Source organism: Engraulis encrasicolus, chromosome 16 (genome assembly GCF_034702125.1).
Source record: "Engraulis encrasicolus isolate BLACKSEA-1 chromosome 16, IST_EnEncr_1.0, whole genome shotgun sequence".
NCBI classification, from domain to species: Eukaryota; Metazoa; Chordata; class Actinopteri; order Clupeiformes; family Engraulidae; genus Engraulis; species Engraulis encrasicolus.
Genome location: NC_085872.1, coordinates 40,894,305 through 40,920,251, shown reverse-complemented (window position 1 = coordinate 40,920,251; position 25,947 = coordinate 40,894,305). Strand labels below are relative to the sequence as shown.

The window sequence follows — 25,947 nt, the reverse complement described above, 5'->3', positions numbered from 1 at the left end:
TGTGATGATAGCCAGTGACTGGCATAGAGAGGCATACACCCTCGATTTGAACTGGTCAATGTTAGGGGTGTAAATAATCATCAAAATGTATCGATTCATCGATCCTACGGCCGACGATTTAATCGAATCGTATTGTGGGGAATTCTTGAGTATTGAAAATAATCGAATCCCTGCTCTAAGAAATCGATACCGTATCGTATTGTCATGGGTGATTTACACCCCTCGCCAATGTTGCACTGCATGGCTTCCGACTTTCCCCCTTTCCCTGGCTTTAAGTCAGCGGTGTGGCAATAAGGGATCCTCTTGTTGCTGATGCTATACATAGAGGTAAACAAACAAAAGCTCCCTGTGGGTAGAGCATAAAGGTGTTCCTTGGAATTCTGTTTGGCCTGGAACAGGGAAATAGCAAGTATGTGGTGTGAAATAACGTACAAACGTCAACAAGTGTGGACAAGTTTCATCTCGCAAACTCGGCCCTGCAAAAATGTTGTATGCCTCCATACCACTGCACTGACAGGAGCAGAGTCAGAGCAGTGATGCCTGACAAATTAGAGCTATGTTAAACATGTACACACACAGACACAGGCGCGTACACACACAGACACACACACAGACACACACACAGACACACACACAGACACACACACACACACACACACACACACACACACACACACACACACACACACACACACACACACACACACACACACACACACACACACAGTCACAGACAGACAGACACGCATACACACACAGTTCAGTACTTTTATTTGGATCATCACACAGAGAAGAATTACAGATCCGAACAGTATTGGAAAAAGTCCTGTAGATTGGCAAGATCGCTGATAAACAGATAATAAGTCCAGTCTCTACACACACACGCACACACGCACGCACGCACGCACGCACGCACGCACGCACGCACGCACGCACGCACGCACGCACGCACGCACGCACGCACGCACACACGCACACACGCACACACACACACACACACACACACACACACACACACACACACGCACACACGCACACACACACAGTGGGTGAGAAATAGATGGATAGTGAGAGAGAGTGATGGAGGGGAGGTTATGAGAACTTCAATAGAACTAAAAGACAGAGCAGTAGGGTTTCTATTAGTTTTCAGCTTATGTGTGCAGTGCACGCATGTCTGAACTGTCTCGCCATATGGAGGACAGGAATGTGAAGGTCTAACTGCATAGACACACTCTGCACATATACACATTCACATACACACACTCTCTCTCTCTCTCTCTCTCTGTCTCTGTCTCTCTCTCTCTCTCTCTCTCTCTCTGTCTCTGTCTCTCTCTCTCTCTCTCTCTGTCTCTCTCTCTCTCCTGGACACTTATGTACGCACAAAGGTAGATACAAAGAGACAGTTGGAGATAGACAGAAAGACAACACTCTCACACGCAAGCGCACACACGCACACACACGCACACACCCTGTTTAGACTTGCAAGAGTAAAATTATGACACCATGACTTGTACTCAGAAAGTCCATCGTGAATTGATTCACGATGGTGGGACCACAATGTCTACCTATGGTCAAAGAATGGAGGAGGGAGACGGTGAAGACGGACTAGACAATACACTGAAGAGCAAGAGGTGTTCCAAACATAGCAGACAGTTACACACACTCCAGGCCAGTTGTCACACTAACAACAATAAATAACAAATACAAGGAAGCTGATTTGTCCAGCCACAAATGACAGCCACATCTAACATTTACCACTCACACTTGAAACATGCAGCATTACACACAGCACAGCACACACAGAAGAATGTGTTTTAACAGTGGAGTCTACTTTCTTACAGTTGCAGAGTCTTAGAGGAGCAGAGGAAGGTTTTTGCAGAGAGACAGACTGAGCATCCACAAAAAAATGTGTTGACTTTTGAATTTGAAAATGCATAGTGGCTGGCATTGAGAGCCACACTCGGTTCAGTGTGAGCGCAGGCAGTAGCCTCATGGACCTATCCAATACTTCCATGTTTGCTTTGGCTAACCTTGCATTGCAAACATACCTACACACACACACACACACACACACACACACGCACACGCACACGCACACGCACACGCACACGCACACGCACACGCGCACACGCACACGCACACGCACACGCACACGCACACGCACACACTGAGAAGCACAAACATACACACGGAAGTAGGGGATGACTATATGATCTGATAAAATACCTTCCATGTTAGTTAATGCACACATAGACATGCAGATGTATGAACCATACAGCCCAAGGCAGATGCTGCTACCTGGGCAGAAACTCGCTCAGGTGTGTACATAGCAGTCTTGAACTGAGTAGAGCGCTGAGCCATAAAACTCCACAAAGCCAAGGCAAACGTTTACTTCTTCGCCGCTTGAGATGCTGTACGTGACCAACACAAAAAAAAGCCCACAGTGAAGAACCTCAAAAGTCTCAAAACTTGTTTTTTTTCCCCTTTTCCCCAAACCTCCAGTTCTTGTCCACCGTTGCAGTTTTTCTGAGTAAAACCCAGTGCAGGCGAAAAAAGGTAGAAGGAAATACAAATCTCAGGAGGAGTACAAAAAAAAGAGAAAGTTTTGCGCTGCTGCCCAACTCACCGTGTTGAAGTACCAGACTTTCTTGAAGGAGAGCCTCTTCTTGAGACTCATGACTGAGCCCCAGAAGGAGGCGAAAGGAGGAGTGTGGGGACGAGGACGAGGAGGACGAGGAGGACGAGGAGGATGAGGAGTGGGCTGCCGAGATTACATGCCTGTGTTGTGTGTGGCAGCGAGGCTGGGCTAGGACTGAGCAGTGGGACCGGTGCTGTAGCAGTAGCCATGCCTCCCCAAAAGCAGAGAGAGGAGAGGAGAGGAGAGGAGAGCGCCCTGAGCTAATCACTCACTCGCTCACTCAGCCCTGCCGCTGCATGAGCAGACACGTTCACAATCACAACACGACACAACAGACACACACAGGCCGGATCGTTTGCAGACACATACACACACACACACAGATGCGGGCCCATGCACACTTGATTTGCTCACTCGCTGATTCACTGACGAAGAAGTTCCATTCCAACTCCGACCCTGTTCCTATGGCAACCAGGGCCCACAGCAGGAAGCAAAACCCCCTTCCCCCCGCCTCCCCCTTTCAGCCCCAGTCCCCTGCTACTATAACGATGGAGGTATGAAGGACGATGGAATGATGGGATTTTCTCCCTCCTCTTTCACCCCCTCTCTCTCTTGTCCGATTCTCTCTCTTCTGTGCTGCCTTTGTTTCAGGCAGCGCTGAGGCACGGGGAGCTGCTCTTCTCCCAGCGGCTGGCCCAACACTTAAGCCACGTCTGGCTGCTTCCTCAATCCCAGAGGTGGATTCCTTTTCCCAGCTTTTTTTTTGGGGGGAAAAAGCAAACACTGAGCCAGCACTCCTGTTAGTCCACGAAGTAGTCAAAGGAAACAGCTAAGCCATTTTGACCAGACACCTGGCCAGTTAGGGTCGGAACAAGCTCTGCACTCCTCCTCACAGTAGCCGGACAGCTCTCTCATGAAAACGTTGACAAAAATGAAGCAATGACGGTGGTAATTGGTTAAAAGCTAAAAAGTTCTGTAAAAGCTGAGCAGAGTGAGAACCGGGAGCCTGCTCCTGGAAACCTGTGCAGTCAACTGCAGCACTGGGATGTGTGAGGGGTGAGGACTGAGGAGCAGGGAAATTTCTCTTAAAGGGTTATTATTGGGGCAGGAAACCAGGGGGACTGGGAGTGATGCAATGGGGAGAGGTGTGGGTGTATGCATGTGTGTGTGTGTTTGTGTGTGTGTATGCATGTGTGTGTGTGTGTGAGAGAGAGAGAGAGAGAGAATGTATGTGTGTGTGTGTGTGAGAGAGCTGTGTCTGTGTGCATGTGTGTGTGTGTGTGTGTGTGTGTGTGTGTGTGTGTGTGAGAGAGAGAGAGAGAGAGACAGTGAGTGCGTGTGAGAGAGAGAGAGAGAGAGAGAGAGAGAGAGAGAGAGAGTATGTGTAAGCGTTTGTGTGTGTGTGTGTGTGTGCGTGCGTGTGCGTGTGCGTGTGCGTGTGCGGGGCGGGCGTGTGTGTGTGTATGTTGAAGTGTATGTTAGCAGAGCAGTCAGGTCTGCTGAGGGTTTGAAACATTTTCAAAAAGAGGGGAAAAAAAGGATCGTTGAGTTCCTCCCACAAAGGCATCATTTATTTCTGGCCAGCGGGTAAACGTGCTAGTGTGGCAGTGGCCAATTTCCTGTACCTGAGAATGGTTAAACCTCTTCTAAACAATGCTCTCAAAAAAGCCACTGTTAACCGTGGACCAAGTCAATTCACCGTAGTCCGCTATAACCTCTGATACTAGTTTGCAGAGATAGACCCTCTTTTGATCTCCTCCACGTTCCTCTCATGCGAACGGTGTCGGCATAAACTCTTCCTGCGAAGTAAAGCAGTTATTTTGAGGTACACTCCTCCCCTTCACCTCTGATTTCTTTGGTGGGGCAGCAACAATATTTACATGGCCGGACTCAGACCTCTGCGGCACATGTTCTGCGTTTGGCCAAGCACGTTTCCTCTCACGAGCCAAAATATATGCTTGGAGAAGCGCTGCAACCTGCAGAACTGTCCAGATTTGTTAACCTCTATACCGTCAGAATATTGACCCATTGTGTTATTCTTGTTTCTGCACAATTTCAATTTAAAGTGTGCCATTGCAGCGGCAAGTGGTTTGCCTCTGCATGACATAACGTTAATTCTTGGTTTGTGGTTTCCACGTCACAGTTTGCAATTTTTTTTTACCAAGGTCAATACTTAACCATTCAAGCAAGGAGGGCTGTCCACGACCAAGGATTTTGTTGGTCGACCAAAGGACGTCATTTACTCCGACTAATCGATTAATCCCCCCCCCCCCCAAAAAAAAACTTTTGTTTTTTTTTACGTCCCATTTTGACCCAGATAGCCCTACTAGGCCTAATGAATATTCGAAGTTCGAATTCACATAGTTTTAGCCTGTAAAACACAAATAAAAAACAAATTAAAATTAATATTCGGTGACGGAAACAAACTGCCTATGGTAGAGATGCCGCTCGCTGCCTGAAAGCAGTAGCCCAACTGGAGGGCAGAATCAATATCCCCGCGTTGACGGTCATACCTTTTCATCTATTTCGACATTTGTTGCAGCATTACTGTATAGTTGTTCACTGGAATGTCCATCAAGCACTGTAAGTGTCTGTTTATGGTCTTAAATGATGACAGAGTTTCCCCCTTTAAATGTCCCACGCTGGTTTTGTTTAGCTATCGCTGGACTGGAGTCTTGACAAGAGTTCTTGCCGTTCAGGGCAGCAAACAGAATTCTGATAAGTTTGTCGGTGAATGACTTAACGTACACACACACCCCAAAATATGTTCATATCTGGTGGTGGTTCTTGGATGTTGGCCAGCACGGAGTAAAATTGTACAGCAAAGTGGTATGGAAGCTAACAAAGTGCGACGCACCATGACGTTGCAACATAGCATTTTGGAGCTTCAGAATATGCGCCGACACGACTTCACACTTTTTACACAGTCTGCAATAAATTGATAATTATGCGAGACGAGACCGATGCAGGCGGCTCCCTGGAGTTTTTGTCAACCAATGGAATCAACGAGTCGAGTGAGGTATTGTAGCAAACGGTGCCTAGTGTACGGGTGCGTGTGTATGAGAGAGGGAGGGAGAGGAGAGCAGCATCTGCCGTGGTGGTGAACTTACATGATTAAACGCACCCGTCATTCGAATTCGCGTTGTTCTTCTTGCCCGACGTTAGTGACCATTGACTGACAAGCAGTAATCTGTATCCTTTTCAAAAAATAATCCCATGTTTTAGAGCTCCTTCCAGACATGGTCAAAATAACTGCTATCCTTGTCAAACAAATCAACAACACGTCTTCCTTTGTCACGCCCTTCAAGTTAAGAGTCCTGAAAGCACTTTGTAGAGACGCTGTTTTTTTTTTTTTTTTCGCTGCGACCAATCGACCAATGGGATTCGGTCGACTAGAATTTTTTTTGGTCGACCAACGATTAGTCGATTATTTGCGGACAGCCCTAGCAAGGCTGAATAATGTTACAAGCCTAGCCCATTGAATTCTTTGCCATTTCTTTTTAAATTAAAGATCTATTTCCCTTTGGCTACATTAGTCGTGTTTGGTGCTAGAACAACCTAAATGCTGACTTCCCGAAAAGAAGCAGAGGTGTGGGATGAGGTTGCGCTCTGAGCCCTTAACGTTCTGATCACATTTTTCAGCACCAGATAATGGGATCATTATAAAGGCTGTGGAGACCTTGTCCAGGAGAGTCACGAGGCAGTCGCAGCGGCGCGACGTAGGAGCCCCCCAGGCTCACTCTTTACTGTGTAGACCGCTCTCCTTTCCACCCTGTCCTCACCGCATCTCTCTCACAGGAAACCCTGAGGACGGCGAGTGCCATTTCCCAGTCGAGAGCAGAGGAGAGAAGGTTTCAGCTCCTTGGCTGGGGCTGGTGAATAATGTGATCAGAACTTTAATGGCCGTGAGGGCGCCCTCACCATCCCCGCTACCCCCCAACCTCATACCCCTCTCCCCCCAACCCAAGCCCTGCGTCCTCCTTTGTCCTCCTTATTTCTGAATATTGCACAACACAAATGGGTCTGCAGGATATCTGAGGTGTCATGTGATTGTGAAGGGTATGCCTTTCCAGTTAAGACGTCACTAGAGCCACTGATGTGATTAAAGGTTAGCGGCGAACTCGATGCATATGAATTGAGGTGGTTTATCTTGGTCTCTATATATATATGGTCATCTTTACCACTCCCTAACTCCCCACAATATCTCGTTCTTTCATAGTAATTTTGTCATGCTTTGCTTCTCATTTTACTTTGCCTTTGCATTCCTGGAGTATAAGTAAAGGGAAATGCTTTATCATAAACATCGTTCGAACAACGATTGTTTTGAAAAGTGGCATACATGCAGCCTGCTCTCGATACGCCCTGAAGAAGGCCATAAGGGCTGAAACGCGTAGGCATTATTGTAGCCAAATAAAAGAAGAAAAAATGGCAACCTTGAGTGCCTCAGCATAGTCTACCATAACCCAGAATACATTTTAAGAATGTTAACAGCTCACTGGGTGAAACAACTGTTGCAATGCGCTGAATGACCCAATAATCTTGTTGGACATCTACCATTGATTCTAATTATCTGCCAACCACTGTGAAGCACAGAGCTATGCCAAGGTCATGCGCAAATCCAGTGTGAGAAAAAAATGGCCTTGATGGCTTGGACTTCCTTTTGCCCACCCTCCAAAAACCATTAACATGATACTATGCAATCAAAGTGTCATAAATACGTCTGTCCTTGGCGTCATGTGGTGGTGGATCTGTCAGCAGGGCCGGCCCAAGCCTTTATGGGGCCCTAAGCAAAATATAATTCGCCCCCCCCCATACCACCACCTACACAGCATCAGATGCTTCATAATCATATAGCCAAAAATATGGCAGTATTGGCAGTAAGTGGCAGATGAGAAAGCAATGAATGCCTAGAGGAAATGGTGGACAGTTCATGGCTTCCTCGGTCTTTGCTGCTCAGAGGGGGCCCCTGGTGGCGTGGGGGCCCTAAGCCACCGCATAGTTCGCTTATGCCTCGGGCCGGCCCTGCTGTCAGACACTATGTTTTAAGTGTTTATGTGAGCTGACACGTCTGTGGTGTGTGTGTTTCCACTGCGACGCCACATCCAATGAGCAGTCTAGATTTGGACTATGACGCGTAATGAGAGGCGTCAAGGATCTGTGGGTAGACTTCCACAGTCAGCAGCATCCTACTCTCACTCCTGGTCAAAGTTGTCTCAACCCAAGTTTTACTACTGGAGAAATATCATGCCACCAATATACCACCTTAATGTTAAAAATAAAGTTAAAAATAAATTGATACTTCAACAGTCCACAAGGCCTTGCCACACCAAGCACTTCACAGGAAAGGTGGAACTGTTGACATAAAGCAAAAACAAGCTCTTCACAGAAAAAAAAACTTGTCTCATTTGTTTGAACCTCGTAAAACATTCATTTAAAAAAAGCTTGTGTCATTCGTGTTAGTAGTCATTTCCATCAAAATTCAGTGTTTCATGTTTCTCTTGACAAATCACCTGTACACGTTTGTGGTAAATGTGGTAGATGAAGTAAGATTTATTCCGCTATTAAAACAGAGGTATAAACATTGTGCTTGATATCATCTTTTCAATCCTGTATCATCAGTCAGAAAGTGGACTTTCAAGAGCTGGCTGTAGTCTTTCTCAACATGACAAGAGAGATGATGAAAACTGGAAACACCCAGACAAAGAACACCATGACGCAATTTCACTATTCTTCTCTGCTTAACTCACAGGTCTCCCTATAAGGGGTCATACTATGACAAAATGTCCTTTAAGTCAGAGTGTGCATATCAGTCACCCATTTTGATTGGCTGTACAATATGATGTCAGAAGAGAAGCTTGTTGCCTCATCCAAGCCTAATAAGTAGCTTGTCCTGTTGCTGTTGTAATTTCTGGTTAAAAGTAATATCAATATAACTAATGACGTTAAACAACAAAAAGGTTGTGTGGGCGCCATTTTGCCCTAGTAGGTCTTCGAAATCACATGTAGCAGGAGGGAGCATTAGCCATGTGATTATGCTGATATAAAGACAACATCAGTTTGTGGCATGGGATTTTTTCCCACCAGACTTCTGTAGAAATCTGACACTGTCAGGCTTATTAAATTAATTTAATGATGACGTTAATATATGTGAAAACGTTACATGTGGTTACTTATCGTGCTATTGTGTATGTATTACTTTTATACGCACAATTGATCTATGGAGGAAGTGATTTATGGAACAAAAACCCAGAAATGTCTGTGAGGTATTTTTTTTTCTATGAACATATGCCAACAGACACTGTACATTTTATGTTCTAACAGAAGAAATATTAGGGCTGAATTAAATTCACTGTTCCTGATTCACTGGGCAGATAGAGTTAAGGGAAGTCTATAGACATTCTGAAGACCACAGTCTTCATTACAATCATGTCACATTGCTGTTTAAACATGTATAAAACAATATACGTACAGCACATTTCGTATTGACGCTAAATATATACTTATTGTATACACTGATGACAATATTTTGTCCAGCTAATTTTAAATTTTACATCTAACTACACCACTCACATGAAATGTTATGATGCGGATTAGGCTTTGTTGTTCTTATCTTTTTGTTGCAATTAACATTCATTTTGGGATATAAGCTTACAGTAGCAAGAAAAATGGAGACAATAAAATATTTCTCTTGGTCAAAAAATTTCAAAGAAGGATCCCTTCAGAGAGCTAACATAAAGCTGTATTACGCAACAGATAATTTGTAAGTCGCCCTCTGCAGTTTGCGTGAGTCTGCGTTGTAGATACAAATGTGAATATGTCTCCAACGGTACGTAAAGTCAATTTTTCTAATGAGGAGGTTTTTTTTCCCCATGACACTCATTCGGCTCCATCAGCCAAAAGTTACATGTGGGGGTTTCTGACAGCAGACTGTAAAAGTGGGCGGGAGAGTAACAGTTCACCTACTAATGACTGATTTAACTATCAGCTAACTCGGGACAATAATCAATTCAACTTTTAATCCTACCGTGTGTCCCTTTAATGTGTTGATCTTCTTAAATCTCTATTACAACTTGTGCTTGATTGTATCTGTGTATATATTTACCGGTACTACAATGTTTTAAAAATCGGATATTATATTTCAGGCATATTAACTTTTAATTATTGAAAGATAACACAGAACTGAACAACTCAACACATGTTTTCACTGTACAATTGTGTTTGTGATCGGTGTGTGTGAGAGAGGTAATAGACCTTTTTCTATACTAGTAACACACTTGCTCTTATTGGCACACACACACACACACACACACACACACACACACACACACACACACACACACACACACACACACACACACACACACACACACACACACACACACACACACACACACACACACGCACACACGCACACACAAATCCATTTTTTTTCTGACAAAAGACCCACTTCATGTGTCAAACTTTTCAGCACTCTCCATTTTGCTCATGGACAAACTCATTTATCCACTGAGACCATCTGCCCATGCCGAGTCCTTACCAATAACGGGGCTAGCCTGAAACCTGCCCCACCACTGCCCTCTACTGCCTGTGCTCTGCAACTGCATCATGTCACTGCGTCCTTACTTTTCCCGCTACCTCCCCCCCACAGTTTCTCTCACGCCAGGAAGAAGCCACCATTAGGGGACGGTAGGCTACCTGACTTGGTCCCCTGCAGTCACAAGCCAATTAAACCTTTGCCTCCTTATCGCAGGTGGGCATGGGGAAAAGGCCACGGTGTGCTTGGGGGAATTACAAGCAAATAAGATGGGTCAGTCACAGTCAGACACCCGAGGGGAAACGTGTTGTTTAGACACGGGTGTGAGGGGGCTGCCCTTCATACATCCCAGGCAGGGCTCTAAATTAACACCAGCCAACCAGCCAAATGCTGGTGAAATTTCAGTTTGGCTGGTAGAAAAGACCAACTTACCAGCCACTTTAACCCACTGGTCAGTGTGTGTTTGGCTAGTAAAATTAGCATCTACTAGTCATTTTGGCTGGTGATGAAAAAAAGTTAATTTAGAGCCCTGATCCCAGGTCTTCTACACTGTGCCTTCAAGAGCGCCACCGTTAGGTGCTGGTCCCTTTTTCAGTCAGGTGGTATTACAGGAACAAGGCAGACCTACTATCATTTTGCTAAATGTATAATATTCCAGGAAAATAGTGTACACAATCTGTTAACATGTCAAATTTGGGTGCAATAGTGTCCAATTTCCTCCTGAGGTTTTAAATCTCATACAATCAAAGCTTAGTTCAAGAAACTGATGACAAGTTTAGTTGTCCTGCAACGTCAACGTTTAGGAATGAAAGGACTTGCTTTCAATCTCTCCCGTGTTTTGTATCTTCAATCACATTTCAATCTTGTGACACATGTCCCACAGTGACATGTTCTGACAAGTGACAACTTGCAGCGGTAGTAACTTCAGACCAAGCTATTTGCTGAAAGGTTGATAAACTACCTTAGCTGCAAACCCCTTGAGTTGCACATAGTTGACACAACGAATAATTTTATGATGGAATACATGAAAACTCTCTGCATAGAACATTCCACCAGAGAGGAGTTCATCTCAACTTGTGCAAAGTTATTTTAGCTAGGTGCTGAAAAGGTATGTGTATTCTGCTTGTAAACCTTTTTAAAAACATGCCTGCGTGATGTCACACCATACAGAGAATGTCATTTGTATGAGTTTGACAGTTCGAATAACACCTCTAAGCCTTTTCAAATAACATTAGAAGTAGTGGAAGAGTGTGACAGGTTAGGATAAAAATCTGTGTCAGGGGTCTAAGTGAAGCACACTGCGTATTGAAGGTAACTAACACAGCGCAGCGCATGCAAGGAAGAGTCAAGCTTTGATAACTGCCGAGCCCGGAATTCCACGGCATGACCACACAAGCACTTCAGAGTGGTGTGAAAGCACACACACACACACACACACACACACACACACACACACACACACACACACACACACACACACACACACACACACACACACACACACACACACACACAGCTTGGGTATTCAGACTCAACACTACACTTGTATATTAGAGAATAGCAAATCTGTTCACGCATACTAACGACATGTACAACACGCTATTGCTCACTCTGTCAAATGTACATAGATAAAGGCAGTGTCCCGGTGTCTTTTCTATGGAATGACAATGACATGTCTGATCCATTTAAAGCTCTTTGTAAGTGTTGGTGTCTTTCTACAAATGTGTGTGTGTGTGTGTGTGTGAGAGAGAGAGAGTGTGTGCTTGTGTGTAAGTGTGCTGTGTGTGTGTGTGTGTCCGTCCGTGCGCGTGTTTGCGAGTGTGTGTATAGAATCACTTACTCCGTCAGCGTTCACACTCAAAGTTTGCTCCATGTATGGCAAGCCGTGCAACTCTCCACTGCAAAGCTTTAGACCACAGCTCTTCTCTGTGTAAACACATCCATCCAAGAGGCTTCCTATAAGATGGTATGTGTGTCTGTGTTTGAGTGTGTGTGTGTATGTGTGTGTGTGTGTGTGTGCGCGCGCTTGTGTTTGTGTGTGTGTGTCAGTGTGTGTGTGTGTGTGTGTGTGTGTGTGTGTGTGTGTGTGTGTGTGTGTGTGTGTGTGTGTGTGTGTGTGTGTGTGTGTGTGTGTGTGTGTGTGTGAAGACAACACACGCACAGACACCGTTTGCTGGAGAGCGTGAGCCCTGAGTTCTCGATGCCCGTCACTGTCGCTATTGCTATGAGCTCCCGTCGCTTCTCTCTCTCTCTCTCTCTCTCCCCCTCTCTCTTTCACTCTTCCCCCTCCCTCTCTCTCTCCCCCTTCCCCTCCCCCTCTCTCTGTAATTCCTATTCCGCCCACAGAGCGAAGGGCTGAGGAGGAGATGCACAGACACGCTCGCTGCTGAGAACTGAGTCGATGCCTAAGCACCATGCCTTCGTGTGGGTTAATGTGTGTGTGAGAGAGAGAGAGAGAGAGAGAGAGAGAGAGAGAGAGAGAGAGAGAGAGAGAGAGAGAGAGAGAGAGAGAGAGAGAGAGAGAGAGAGAGAGAGAGAGAGTATGTGTGAGTGCAGGTTTGTGTGTTAGATGCAGACATGAGATGAGGTCCACAAGAAAATCTATAGAAATCTTGTATGCAAACAGCAAATGCAGAGTATGTCATATTTGTTTCTGAAAATTACTTGATTAGAGTATATATAATTGCAAAATAATGCACGTGTGTGCCCACATATTTGTGTAATATAAATCTCTGAGGCATCGTGTATATTTCTAACTCGTGGCATTTGCAGCAAACTGTATGTTTGTTTATGTAAATCTCTGTATGCATGTATGCAAGTCCGTGATCGGAAAATATCAAACAAAAAAGGACACATCGCCACCACAATATTGGCGTTTTCTGTGATAACAAACCATATATACAAACCATGTTCAGGTTGCAAAATTATGATTCTTGATTAATCAGGAAAAAAAAACTCTCATGAGTGCTGTATGTACTGTATCTATGTGTGTGTGAGAGGACATAAATTAGGTTTGTACTGCTATCTATGGCCCTCACCAGTGCTCTGGAACTGTGAAGACATGAAGCCGTTGCATTCTTGAGCAAGCCTCAACACTGGTCTTAGGCAAACCTGCTTTGCAAAAATCTCTTTTTTTTACAAATCTACCTCCCATGGTCTGCTCTTTAAGCATATGCATTGGAATGTATTCATGTACACAATGCGTTAAGACCCCACCAGTCCCATTCTCATCTCTTATCTTCACCACCATTTAAAATGACTCCCTTGTTATCAATGCTCGAAAACTATGATACAAAACATACTGCTGCACTGAAACCAACATGCAAACGGATCGCGGAAAAACACAGGCACATGCTCCCCTAATTCCATTTATAGCCTGTATAAGCCACAGGATTGTGACTCTTGGAGAATATGATACCTCAGCCATTTAGTCATTTAACAATATCAGTAGCAAAAGAAAGGTCTGCTTATGGCTACCTTCAGGGCATGAAGAGAAACGAAACACTAGGAAACAAAACTTCTGTTCTTCAGCAGAACTTTGGTTCCTGGCAAGCAAACTCTTGACCTAGTTGACAATTACATTTTCATCTATTAAGCAGCTCCAATCCTTGCATAGATACTGATTAGCAGAGAGAGAGAGAGAGAGAGAGAGAGAGAGAGAGAGAGAGAGAGAGAGAGAGAGAGAGGGGGATGAAAGACTGAGACTGTTTTTATACAGACATCACAAGACCACTGTCTTCCAGCACGGAGTCAGACATAGCCTAAACACGCATTCAAACATTCACTGCAATTTACTCAGATCTCAATAGGGTATATAACCGAGATATCCAAACAAACCCTGACAGTAATGGCATTAGGCCTACATGTTAGTCCAAGGAAGGCATCGTCTTACTGTAAGAAAGACATGCTGAAAGACTACAGACCCTACTTGTCACACACACACACACTTCTCTGAGGAATAACTTACTGTATATCCTACAGTCATGAGAGGCTGTTGCATCTGGACTCTGAAATTAGCACGAATGAAATCTCCACAGACTCTGGCAGTTTTTGAACATTACAGATTAGTCATTGCATGGATTGGGATGCTTTTGTATCTTAACGTGTGAATGTAATGGAGCTTGCAGGACAGCTAATAACTTCAAGGACCCTATTAGTGGTTCTAAAAACTAAACCTAAAACAAAACAAAACAAAACAAACAACCAAAAAACAAAACAAGCCATTCCTCCTCTCGGAGTTGTCGATTGTACGATATGAGTCATATAGTATAATCAACAACTTTGTGAAATATGACTATGATACTTGTACTCTCATGCAGAGCTGTAGATCGAACAAAGTTACATTATCCTTTGATTTCTGGTCATGTGGTTTTACGCTAGCCTCGGAGGTTAGAGCTAAACCCATCTCTTTCATACGTTTGTGTTAGCATGGCTAGGCGACGTGTACTAATTCTGCAAATTTGGCCGTGCTGCTTTTGTCCTCCTGACACAAGTTACCATTTTAGGTCAAGTAATTACACTGTCTGTTGAAATTGTGTGCTTGAAAATGTGCAAAGACGGTTGTTTAATCAATTCTTCTCCAATGGTACTATGGATCGAATGCTACATCTGGAACATTTTGAAGGCTGTGCAACCCCACCGCACTAGTTTCAGTCATTTTCTGTTGATTATTTGTTTGCTTTTCATGCGTTAATGTTATTCAGTCAGTGTCCTAATTGCACATCTATACAGTGCCCTCCATAATTATTGGCACCCCTGGTTGAGATGTGTTAAAAGCCTTAAAATAAATTCAGTGTTTATTGCAGAAGAATACTGTCACACTGAAAATTTTAGGAAAATGTAGCCTTCAACTCAAATGAATTGTAGGAAAATAAAAAAAATCCCTGACTAAAAAATAATTATTTTTCATTAAATCACCTGTTCCACAATTATTGGCACCCTTAACAATTCCCAGGAAATAAATATAATTGAAGCATTTCTGTCATTTCTACAGTAGTTTACAAAGTTTACCAGAGTATGTAGGAACATTTAATTAGTAATTCATCACTTTCTGTTTCCCTGGGGTATAAATATGACGTGACACAGAGGCCATTTCTCTTATCCACTCTTAAACATGGGAAAGACAAAGGAACACAGCATACAAGTGAGGCAGATGTGCGTCGACCTTCACAGGTCAGGCAGAGGCTACAAGAAGATTGCCACTCAACTGCAGCTGCCCATATCTACTGTGAGAGGAATAATTAAGAAGTTCAAAACAACTGGAACAGTGGTAAACAAGCCTGGACGAGGACCCAAGTTTATTTTGCCACCACACACAGTGAGGAGGATGGTAAGAGAAATCAAAATATCTCCAAAGCTCACTGTTACAGAATTACAACAAATGGTAGCATCCTGGGGTCACAAAGTCTCCAAATCAACCACCAGGCGCTGTCTACACGCCAACAAGCTGTTTGGGAGGCATGCACGGAGAAAACCTTTCCTCACCCACAATCATAAACGCAAACGTCTGGAGTTCGCCCAGCGGTATTGGGGCTTCAACTGGGACCGTGTGCTTTGGTCAGATGAGACCAAGATTGAGCTTTTTGGCAACAAACACTCTAAGTGGGTCTGGCGTGCCACGAAAGATGCGCATGCTGAAAAGCTCCTCATACCCACTGTGAAGTATGGGGGTGGGTCAGTGATGCTGTGGGGCTGTTTCGCTTCCAAAGGCCCTGGGAAGCTTGTTAGGGTGCATGGCATCATGAATGCTTTGAAATACCAGGACATTTTCAATCAAAATCTGTTGCCCTCTGCCAAAAAGCTGAAGATGGGTCGTCACTGGGTCTTTCAGCAAGACAATGACCCTAAACATATGGCCAAATCTACACAGAAATGGTTAACCAGACACAAAATCAAGCTCCTCCCATGGCCATCTCAGTCCCCAGACCTCAACCCCATTGAGAACCTGTGGGGTGAGCTGAAGAGGAGAGTACAGAGGAGAGGACCCGGTATCTGGATGATTTAGAGAGATTCTGCAAAGAGGAATGGCTGAAAATCCCTCTTTCTGTCTTTTCCCATCTTGTGAAACATTATAGGAGAAGATTAGGTGCTGTTTTGTTGGCAAAAGGGGGTTGTACAAAATATTAACAACAGGGGTGCTAATAATTGTGAAACACATTATTTGATGTCAAATAATTATTTCTTTATGTGGGATTTTTTCCCCACTGAATAAATGCACTTGTATTGAAGGTTGGATTTTTCTCTTTTTTTCCATTAAGGTCCCATATTATTTAGAGAAAAATAATAATAATTGGAAGCTAAAAAACACATCTCAACCAGGGGTGCCAATAATAATGGAGGGCACTGTATATAGGTGCTGTACTGCATTTTGTATTTTTAAATTTTTCTTTATTTGTAATTAAGAATAGGCCTGATTTTTGTTTTCATTTGTGTTGGTGGAATGCACATGTGCCCTTAATGGGCTAAGAAGGTGCCCTCAATTGGCTGTGTGCCTGTGTCAGCCAGATTATTTTCAATTGGCTGTGTCAGCCTAATAATTAGTATTGCCATGTGATTGGCCGGTGGCTTGAGTGTCTTGTCTATATAAATCCCAGTGTAGGGAACTCAGGAGGCTCATTCTTTGTTTGAAGCACATGTGTGCTATAGGCCCCACCTGATGTGAGGTGTTGGGTTTATTTGGTGGCTCTCTTAACCCATTTTAGCCTAAGCCCTTTTTGGGAAAGGATGCCCTCTGCCTATGAAATCCTAAATATCTCAGCCTCCGAAGCATATACAAACATGAAATGAGTTACATTTAAAAGCTAGGACCCTCGTTCTGCCTTAGGATGTGTTCATTCAGCTCTAATTTACCCACATTTTTTAATAAAACAGCTCGAATCTCAAAATCCTGAATGCAGCGTACATGTGTCTCCAGGACACAATGGGCTAAGTCATATGTTTGACTAGTGGTGTCAACAATGATCGATTCGGCGATCCAATCCAATGCGGGGCATGGACGATCCAGGATCGATGCGGCAAGTTCCAGGATCGATGCTGCAATTTTTTAAAGTGTTTATGAAACGAAAACAAAGTAAAGGAATTGGACCATTTCCAGGACAGATTCTGACAGTTCTAAGCCTTGTGAATAAAATGGGATATTGTCTGGGTGATATTTTGTCCTAAAAGTCATGTTAAAACGTTCCCAAAAAGTGCTATGTTCCTTTTTTTTGGTGACATGCAAATTTTATGCAAATGATATGCGTGACATAAAAGGGGGGAGTTCACCTCATTCCACCTTGTTCAGATCAATGGTGGCTAGTACCAAACCAAAGCGCAGTGTCAAGCAGTGTGTTGCTGGAGGGCCGAACGGTGCCAGCTGCAAAAATGGCTACTTGACAGAAGGAATATCTTTGCACAAGTTCCCTTCTGTGAAGAATGATGGAACTGTGGCCAACTGTGGAGAAGGCTAAAACAAGGGCTCTGTGGATCCAATTCGTACGCAGGCACCGGTGTGGCAGCTTTTGTGATATGCACCGGATTCTCATCCGCCCTGTAGGCTATCTGCTTGTAGGATAGACTGAGTAAAGTTAAGTATAGAGTACAGTTGGGCTAAATCAAATATGCCTGTGTAACAACAAGACTCTGATCTAATTCCAAAGTGTAGGCATAACATAAATGACAGCCCCAAAACATTTGCTGACCATATCGAAGATTGTGTAATCTGTTTATGTTGACATTCGCTTCCTGCCATACATTTGTCCCACATCGCTTGCCATAGCCTCGTACAAGTAGATGTAGGCCTACATGTGGATGATAATTCCGCTGCATATCACAAAAGCTGCCACACCGGCGTGGTTTTGAAGCAAGCTCATGGTCACTGTTGTGCTCGGCACATTTCCACCCCTCGTGCTTCACCACAAATGTGGAGATCGCGGGCATGGTTGGACTGAAGAGAATGCTATTGTCTCAAGCAGTTCCAACAATTGACATCGCCGGCGTGCAGACTGAAACTGCCCCTGTAACTGCTCGTGCACTGCTTTGCTTTAGGCTACGTTTTACCTTGTCCATCTGCTTTGTATGTTGTTTTCAGGAAAGGGTAATGCACATTACATGCCAAACCGATGCAAATGCTCTTGGGATATGCACTTTTTGTTGATTGCCATTCAACTGGTCAATAAATTGGTTTTGGGATATCCGCGCTTCAGCCTCCGTGGTGCTCTCGGTCGAGGACAGCCAACTCACAGACTGGGCTACTGCTTAGCGAATAAACGGAGATGCATATAGCGTAGGCCTACTTTTTTTCTCTCTTCTTCTTTTTTAGGATTTCGGGGCTGCTCCAACAGCCTATTACCTCCATTTTTTCTCTAGTCTATAATATTTTTGCATGTACATGCATTTCAATCACACTATATCGCGCAATTGAATCAAAATGCCCCCCATTTGTCAACAAATACACACGCCATGTCATCTTTGGGTCATGGCAAAGCGCCCTTAGCAACCGTAACCATAAAGAAAACAAACTGTCAGGCTAGGTCAACAATCGTCACTTCGCCTGTCAGACATGTCACTTTCTGCAGATGTATCAGTGCCTCTGAAATAGATTTGTGCTGCTGTTTTTTTTTTCTCATGAGGTTGGATGTGTGGTTTTTCGACACGCTGATGTTTGTATCAGAATTTTGGTTCCTTTATAAGATGTGGGTCCATCAAATGTGTGTTGTTTTCTCAGATCGCCATACTAGCAAACCAGGGACTCTCCTCTTTGATGTCACAGCCCAGCTCATTAGTCACAGCAAATTTCACAGAATTCACACTTTGAGTTGCCATTTTCACAAGTTCCTCCAGGATGATTGGGTTCAAAGTCTCATCGATGCTATCAGAAAAAACAAGGCTTTAATGGGAATGACCGTTTGTTTTCGTTTCATAAACACTTTAAAGTTTCAATTACTTCCGTGGATATTTCGAGAGCAAATGAATGTTAAATTAAATAAAAGTACTCCAAAGCATTGCAAGACTGATACAGACTGACCCAGACTAGGGCTGGGTAAAATATTCGATTCAATCGATAATCAATATAATCTAAAATTCACATAATCGATTCACAGGGCACAAAATCGATTTTTTTGGTTCTTTTTCTTTTTGTTCTTTTTGCTTTTTTGCTACCATTTTTTGTTCCTTTGTTAGCTTTTTTTTTGTATGTTTGTTTTGTCAGCAGTACCTTCTTGTCTTTTGTATATAGTTTTCTGCACTTTATTGGGACTTTGGTCAATAAAAACACGTAACTTTTTCACCCCTTTATTTTTGTGTCACCGCATTGCTTAATTTCTCAAGACTCGAGGCTACTCTACAACAGGGACCGAGAGGGCAGCTTTATTTGACCACATATGGCCAGTTTCGCCGTCAATTTTGGCGTCGGAAGTTCCGCGGGTTCCTATAGCAATGCAGTAACTCTTTTCTATCTACGGCTCTGCTCTAGTGGCAACTATGGTGCGGTCTGATGCCATTATTTTGGAACTTGCCAAAGTCGGTGAGAACTTATCTCTCACAGGAGTCATGTACCATGCACACACAGTACTTCTGAATTAGCAAGGAACCAGGAGAAACCCAACTGTTACTGCCACTCCACCTGGCACATTTGGTGCTAATGGGTCATTTGGCAATGCTACTGGTGAGATGAAACCCTAACTTATGCCCATGTCTTTCCACATGGAGAGCTTAAACACACCTTTACCTATATCTGGAGAGCTACAATACTACTATTCATGTATTTACACACACAAACACACACACACACACACACACACACACACACACACACACACACACACACACACACACACACACACACACACACACACACACACACACACAATACATAAAACATTCAGTTTTAACAAACATGTCAGCAGTGTGCATGCATATTATAAAACAGTTTCATGCACACATACACTCACACACACGCACGCACACATTCTCTCTCTCTCTCTCTCTCTCACACACACACACACACACACACACACACACACACACACACACACACACACACACACACACACACACACACACACACACACACACACACACACACACACACACACACACACACACACACACACACACACACACACACACAGTCTAGAAATAAACAGAACCAATCAGTGGGGTGGGTCTAGTACAGATGGGGGAAGAGGGATTAAAACTGATCCGGGTCATCACAATGTGCCTCGAGATGGGAGGGATGGAGGGGGCGCAGTTGGGTGGACATAGAACAACAACATGGCAACTGGCCACACACAACACTGCTAACAAGCAGCAGGACTCAAGACACGTTTTTAGCTTCCTTTTGTGTGTGTGTTTTTTGCGTGTGTTTTTTTGTGTGTGCTTTTTTAATATATCTGTTTAGGTAACAGGAAACGGAAACACTTTACTTAAAGCCCATTCTACAGTGCATTATGAGCGTATTTACAGTATAATTTATTATAATGCGCATCATAATTAGTCACAATGCATTATAGCTACACTCAAAATGATTCATGATGTATTAGTATTACATCAACAGTTGTAACTATAATACACCTAGCATATTACGCGTTATAAATACAAGGGTGTTATTTATTCATTTCTATATATTATAAGGCATTATAAGCTAGATGTATAGTTATAACTGTTGATATAAGACATCATGAAGCATTATGAGTGTAGCCATAATGCATTGTGAGTGACTAATTACGTGCATTATAAATATGCTCATAATGCACTATAGAATGGGCTTTAGGTAAAGTGTTACCCAGGACACATGCTGAGCTGGCTCTGTGCAAACACCAGAATGCTAATGTAACTGCACACAGAAAATCCTTTAATAAAGCAATCATCTGCAGATAAATGTCTTTTCCTGTGCATTTCACATGGATAATTAGTGTATCTGCCATTTAGTGTGTCTGCCTGTTTACCAGTGTGTGTGTGTGTGTGTGTGTGTGTGTGTGTGTGTGTGTGTGTGTGTGTGTGTGTGTGTGTGTGTGTGTGTGTGTGTGTGTGTGTGTGTGTGTGTGTCTCACCAAAGGGCAATAATTAGTGCAAGCGTTTGCATGTCTGTGTGTCTGTGTGTGTGTGGTGTGTGGACAAAATGGGAGATCTGCAGGCCTTGCTAACAAGAACGCCAACTCATTTCTCCTCAGATCTCATTAGTACTAAACTCTCTCTCTCTGAGTCACACACACACACACACACACACACACACACACACACACACACACACACACACACACACACACACACACACACACACACACACACACACACACACACACACTAATTAACAACCTCCATCCCAAACACACACGCACACACACACACTAATTAACAACCTCCATCCCACGCACACACGCACACGCACACACACGCACACGCACACACACACACACACACACACACACACACACACACACACACACACACACACACACACACACACACACACCAAGGGACCAAAGCACCACACTCTCTAATTACTGCCCTAACTCAACACAAAACCACCTCTGTTCCCACAACACTGGCACAGTTACCACAACTGCCCACCACCGAGAACAGGGTGTAAGTAACCGGAAGGGGAAAACTCGGAGGCAGGGAGAGCAGCAGAGTGAAGCAGGGTACTGGGCGCACATGATAAGATGGGAGACAGAGACAGAAACAAAAGCATTGGGACTGGAGCACGGGGCAAACTGGGTCACTAGAGGATCTGCTGGGCAAGGGAGCGAACACTGGCAAACACTGTTTGTGAGAATGTCTACAAAATTAGGGTACCAATTTGTAAAGCTGACGCAGGGCTCTAAATTAACTTTTTAAATCACAAGCCAAAATGGCTAGTAGATGTTAATCCTACCAGCCAAACGCACACTCACTAATGGGTGAAAGTGGCTAGTAAGTTTGTCTTTTCTACCAGCCAAATTGAAATTTCACCAGCATTTGGCCGGTTGGCTGGTGTTAAATTAGAGCCTGCTGAGTGTTTCTAGAACTTAAGTAAACTGCCGAATGAGTGTAACAAAGAAAGAAATTGATGACATAAACAAGTGAAGTACCATGCACAATGCTGTGGGAGACGACAATGTCTATATTTGCAATCAGCACATCTAGCGTAGCAGGAGATGCCAGAGTGGGGTTACTGGAGCGCTGTAGTGTAGACAAATACGGGATAAGACACAGAGATCATGAGGCACCGGGTGGGTATTGCTGCCAGGCCATTAACAATGACATAACAAGCAATTTCCAGCCCGAGCCCAACTAACAGTACAAGCAGGCCAGGCTGTTCCTGTCGTACTCTGAGCGCCAGTCATTATCACTCATCTCGAGCCTCCACTCCCCGTAGGGGCTTTTCTAACTTTATCGCATTCCTCAGGCTGCCCAGAGAGAGAGAGAGAATCCTTTCCCATGCCATAAACAACTAGAAAGAGTGCTCAGAGAGTGCAGACCTCCACCAAGAGAGCTGTTTGATAGAACAGTTGACTATGTTACACCCTATTATTATTTTAAGTCTTTCTGCCTTCTTGTTGTTTTGTGGAGTTAAATTCGCCCTGTCTCACAATTCAATTTGCGGCCACTAGGTGCATCTAGATTTCTAGCAATGGTGATGAATCTTAAAAAAATATTGTGGTTCCGCTTCGTGATCTGGATTGCCTCCAAAATCTAATCACTTGTTCCTTTGGTCTTTTCCAACAACTCCATAAAGTTTCATCCAAATCCGTTCATGAGTTTTTGAGTTATCCTGCTGACAGACAAACAGACAGACAGACAAACACGACCGAAAAAATAACCTCCTTGGCGGAGGTGACAAAGAGATCTGCTCAGTATTGCTAATTGACACTCCGATGGGGACACAGAAACACAGAGGAGCCATACATACTGACAAACATCACACTGTTGGTTCAACCCCTCGACAACAAACAAACTAATCAGGAAGGTTCATCACTATGGCTTAACAATCTTAAAGTGGCATGGAATCATTATAACTTGAATGATGAATATTTTGGTTAATCAACTTCACTTGTAAATCTGTAAATTTGGTTGACAATACGTAGGTGTACAGACTGTGTATCACTAAATCCCACTCTTTCCATGACAAACTTAGTATTGATGCAATGTAAGAAGATTTTCACTGTCATATAAATTCATTGATGCTTTGTTATTACTTTTTCTACTGTTATTTCTCTGTTTAAATGTAAAGTGACCTTGGGTATGTTGAAAGGCGCTTAACATAAAATGTATTATTATTATTATATGCAGAAATCTATAAAGAATCCTTTGTCAATTTTTTTCACTTTTATTTCTCTGCTTGTCTCTTGGCACTTACAGCTAATCGATATGTCAAATGCACCAATCCCCCTTCCTCTTTGTATTCTCATCTATCATCTTTTGTTGCCACGGCGACCCAAGGGGTCACATGTGCACCTAACATGAGCTCCACGTGAGGAGCACACGATTCACTGTGACGAACGGCTCCCCCTCCTGTCACTGCGCCTAAAATTAGACCCGCGTGTGGTCCAAGCATCATTAGCTGCACTTAGCCAGCACGCAAATCCATAACATTCTGCGGTTTTACGTATGACTGCATATCTAGGCTGTTGCTTACTAAGAGATCTTATAGTGTAGCATGTTGGTGCACCAATGAGATTTGTTACACTGTAGTAAAATAGAAAAAAAATCTGTCATTTGCCATACAGATACACTGTATGGGAATGGATTGTAGTCTTGCTTAGTTATAGGCCAACATACAGTACAAACCGTATACAAATGTAAGAAAATGGGGCTGGGCAATGCAAGATGAAAATCATTGGTGCAAAAGTACATATCTGCTAAAACAGCAATCATGGAGCACTCCAGGTGCCATCTTCTTACCTCGAGGTCATCTAGTGAGCGGGCCAGACTGAGGCGCTTGGAGCGACCAAAGGAGCGCCGACCTGACGAACGGTGACGCTGGGGTAAAGGAGGGAAGCCTAGGGACAGGCCTCGGAACTTTCCACCCTGAAAAGGCAGAGAGAGAGAGAGAGAGAGAGAGAGAGAGAGAGAGAGAGAGAGAGAGAGAAACAGAAAGACAGAGAGACAGAGAGGTTATACCTCACAACCTCTATTAACTAGTCATTTCGCAGTTCAATTACTTCATGCATTGTTGTGCTTCAATGATCATACTGTTGTCAGAGTTCAGTTTCAACATTCTGCAGCAGTATGACCTACATAACAATTATGAAGAAACACTAATGCAACATCTCCTTTCATGGCTGTTGTTCAATAGACCTTTTAAAGTAGTTTTCAGGGCTGACGTTTAATAGAGGCCCTTTTAAAGTCTTGACAAACCCCCACTTTCAGATATCCGTAAATTCAGCTGACCTGTCCACCGGCCTCTTCAGGCAGATATATCCTGCAACAGATCATAATGGAGACTTCACCCATATAATTTCTCTATGTGTAGTCATTGGGTCTGCTGTCATATGACCAACTCTGGTAAGGACACAATGAATACCCCCCACCCCCCACCCACGCACACACACACACGCAAACCCCTTACGCAAATCGGCCATGGTAAATCTTGGTTTTCATTTTTTTCCTATGGTCCAAAATTACCATAGTCACAAACTATGCTGAAAAAAAACATGGACAAGCCATAGTAATACTGGTTGGTTCAGAGTACTTAAAGTAACCATGATAAAGTAACCATGGTAAAACTAGTGGTTACTACAGTAAAACCATGGTCGTAAGGGACAAACACACACTTGTCGCTCTTTGTTCTTAAGGGTTTTTTCTTCAAGAACTACTGAATTAAATTGTTTGCAACCCGTAGTTATGATGCACACACTCATATTTTAGATGCCGGCCATTTCTAAGCTTTTGGTATTGTTGTTTGAGCTGCACATGCGTCATTTTCTCCACTTGTCTCTATGTGCCTGGAGAATTTCTGCCTGATGTGACAATTTTATTGCAATGAAAGGACAAACGTATTGCTTATCTGATTGAGGGACAGTCGGTTCACGGAGTCCTCATCAAGTACCGTATTACAGTACACGTTACCCTGGTATGGCTATTAGGATCAATAGATTATGCAAGCAGCTCTGTGAGTAGAATGGAAGTAAGCTCTATGCAAAGATATTAACTTTCCATCCAGTGTGTAAGTCACCATCACATACAATCCACAGCAACAGGCAAAATGTAAATTACCTCTGTCTCTGCAATTAATAAATGGTCTGTGACATCGTCAACACTCCATCCCATAAGCAGCAATGTTAGGTACAGCATGACGTAGACCCGTACAGGAAACAAAAGCTATAGAATGTTGAAAACCCAACCACGCGTTCTCTGGCAGTTGAGAAATAGCGCTCCTGCGGCAGAGAAATTCTCCCCCAAGAGGACAATTTGTGAAATGCAGCTTTCACCAAGCTTTTACATACAACAGATGCTGTGTAACCCAATAAAAGGGTAGTGGGAATGAAAAAGCATAATAGGACCCCTTTAATTGAGAATCCAAGGAAGTTATTTGTTTTCCTCAGAAAAAAAGGGATAAAAATGGAAGCGCTGCGAGGAGGAAACTGTGGCACTCCGTTTGCAATATTTTTTAAACTTTTTCTTCAATGCAAATGGACTGACCGACGCGTTTCGACCTACACAGTCTTTGTCAGGGTGCTTGTTGGGTATTTGTTTTCCTGTCATGTCTGCCTGTCAGGGATTTGTGTCAAATGCATCACTTGAAAAATGATACACAAAACTGAATTAGGTTTTGCTACAACTGAACATTCATTCTGACGTCAACCGAGTTCAA

General features: G+C 43.6%; 1 protein-coding gene across 4 annotated transcripts in view; it reads right to left on the bottom strand.

Annotated features, from left to right (window-relative positions):
- rgs12b (regulator of G protein signaling 12b) overlaps window positions 1-25,947 on the bottom strand; it is a 63,698-nt gene that overhangs the window by 26,218 nt on the left and 11,533 nt on the right. For all 4 annotated transcript variants that reach the window (XM_063219621.1, XM_063219622.1, XM_063219623.1 and 1 more), the window contains exon 3: window positions 24,036-24,161. In XM_063219621.1, the coding sequence (XP_063075691.1) occupies window positions 24,036-24,161 (126 nt within the window). The remainder of the gene's footprint in view (window positions 1-24,035; window positions 24,162-25,947) is intronic.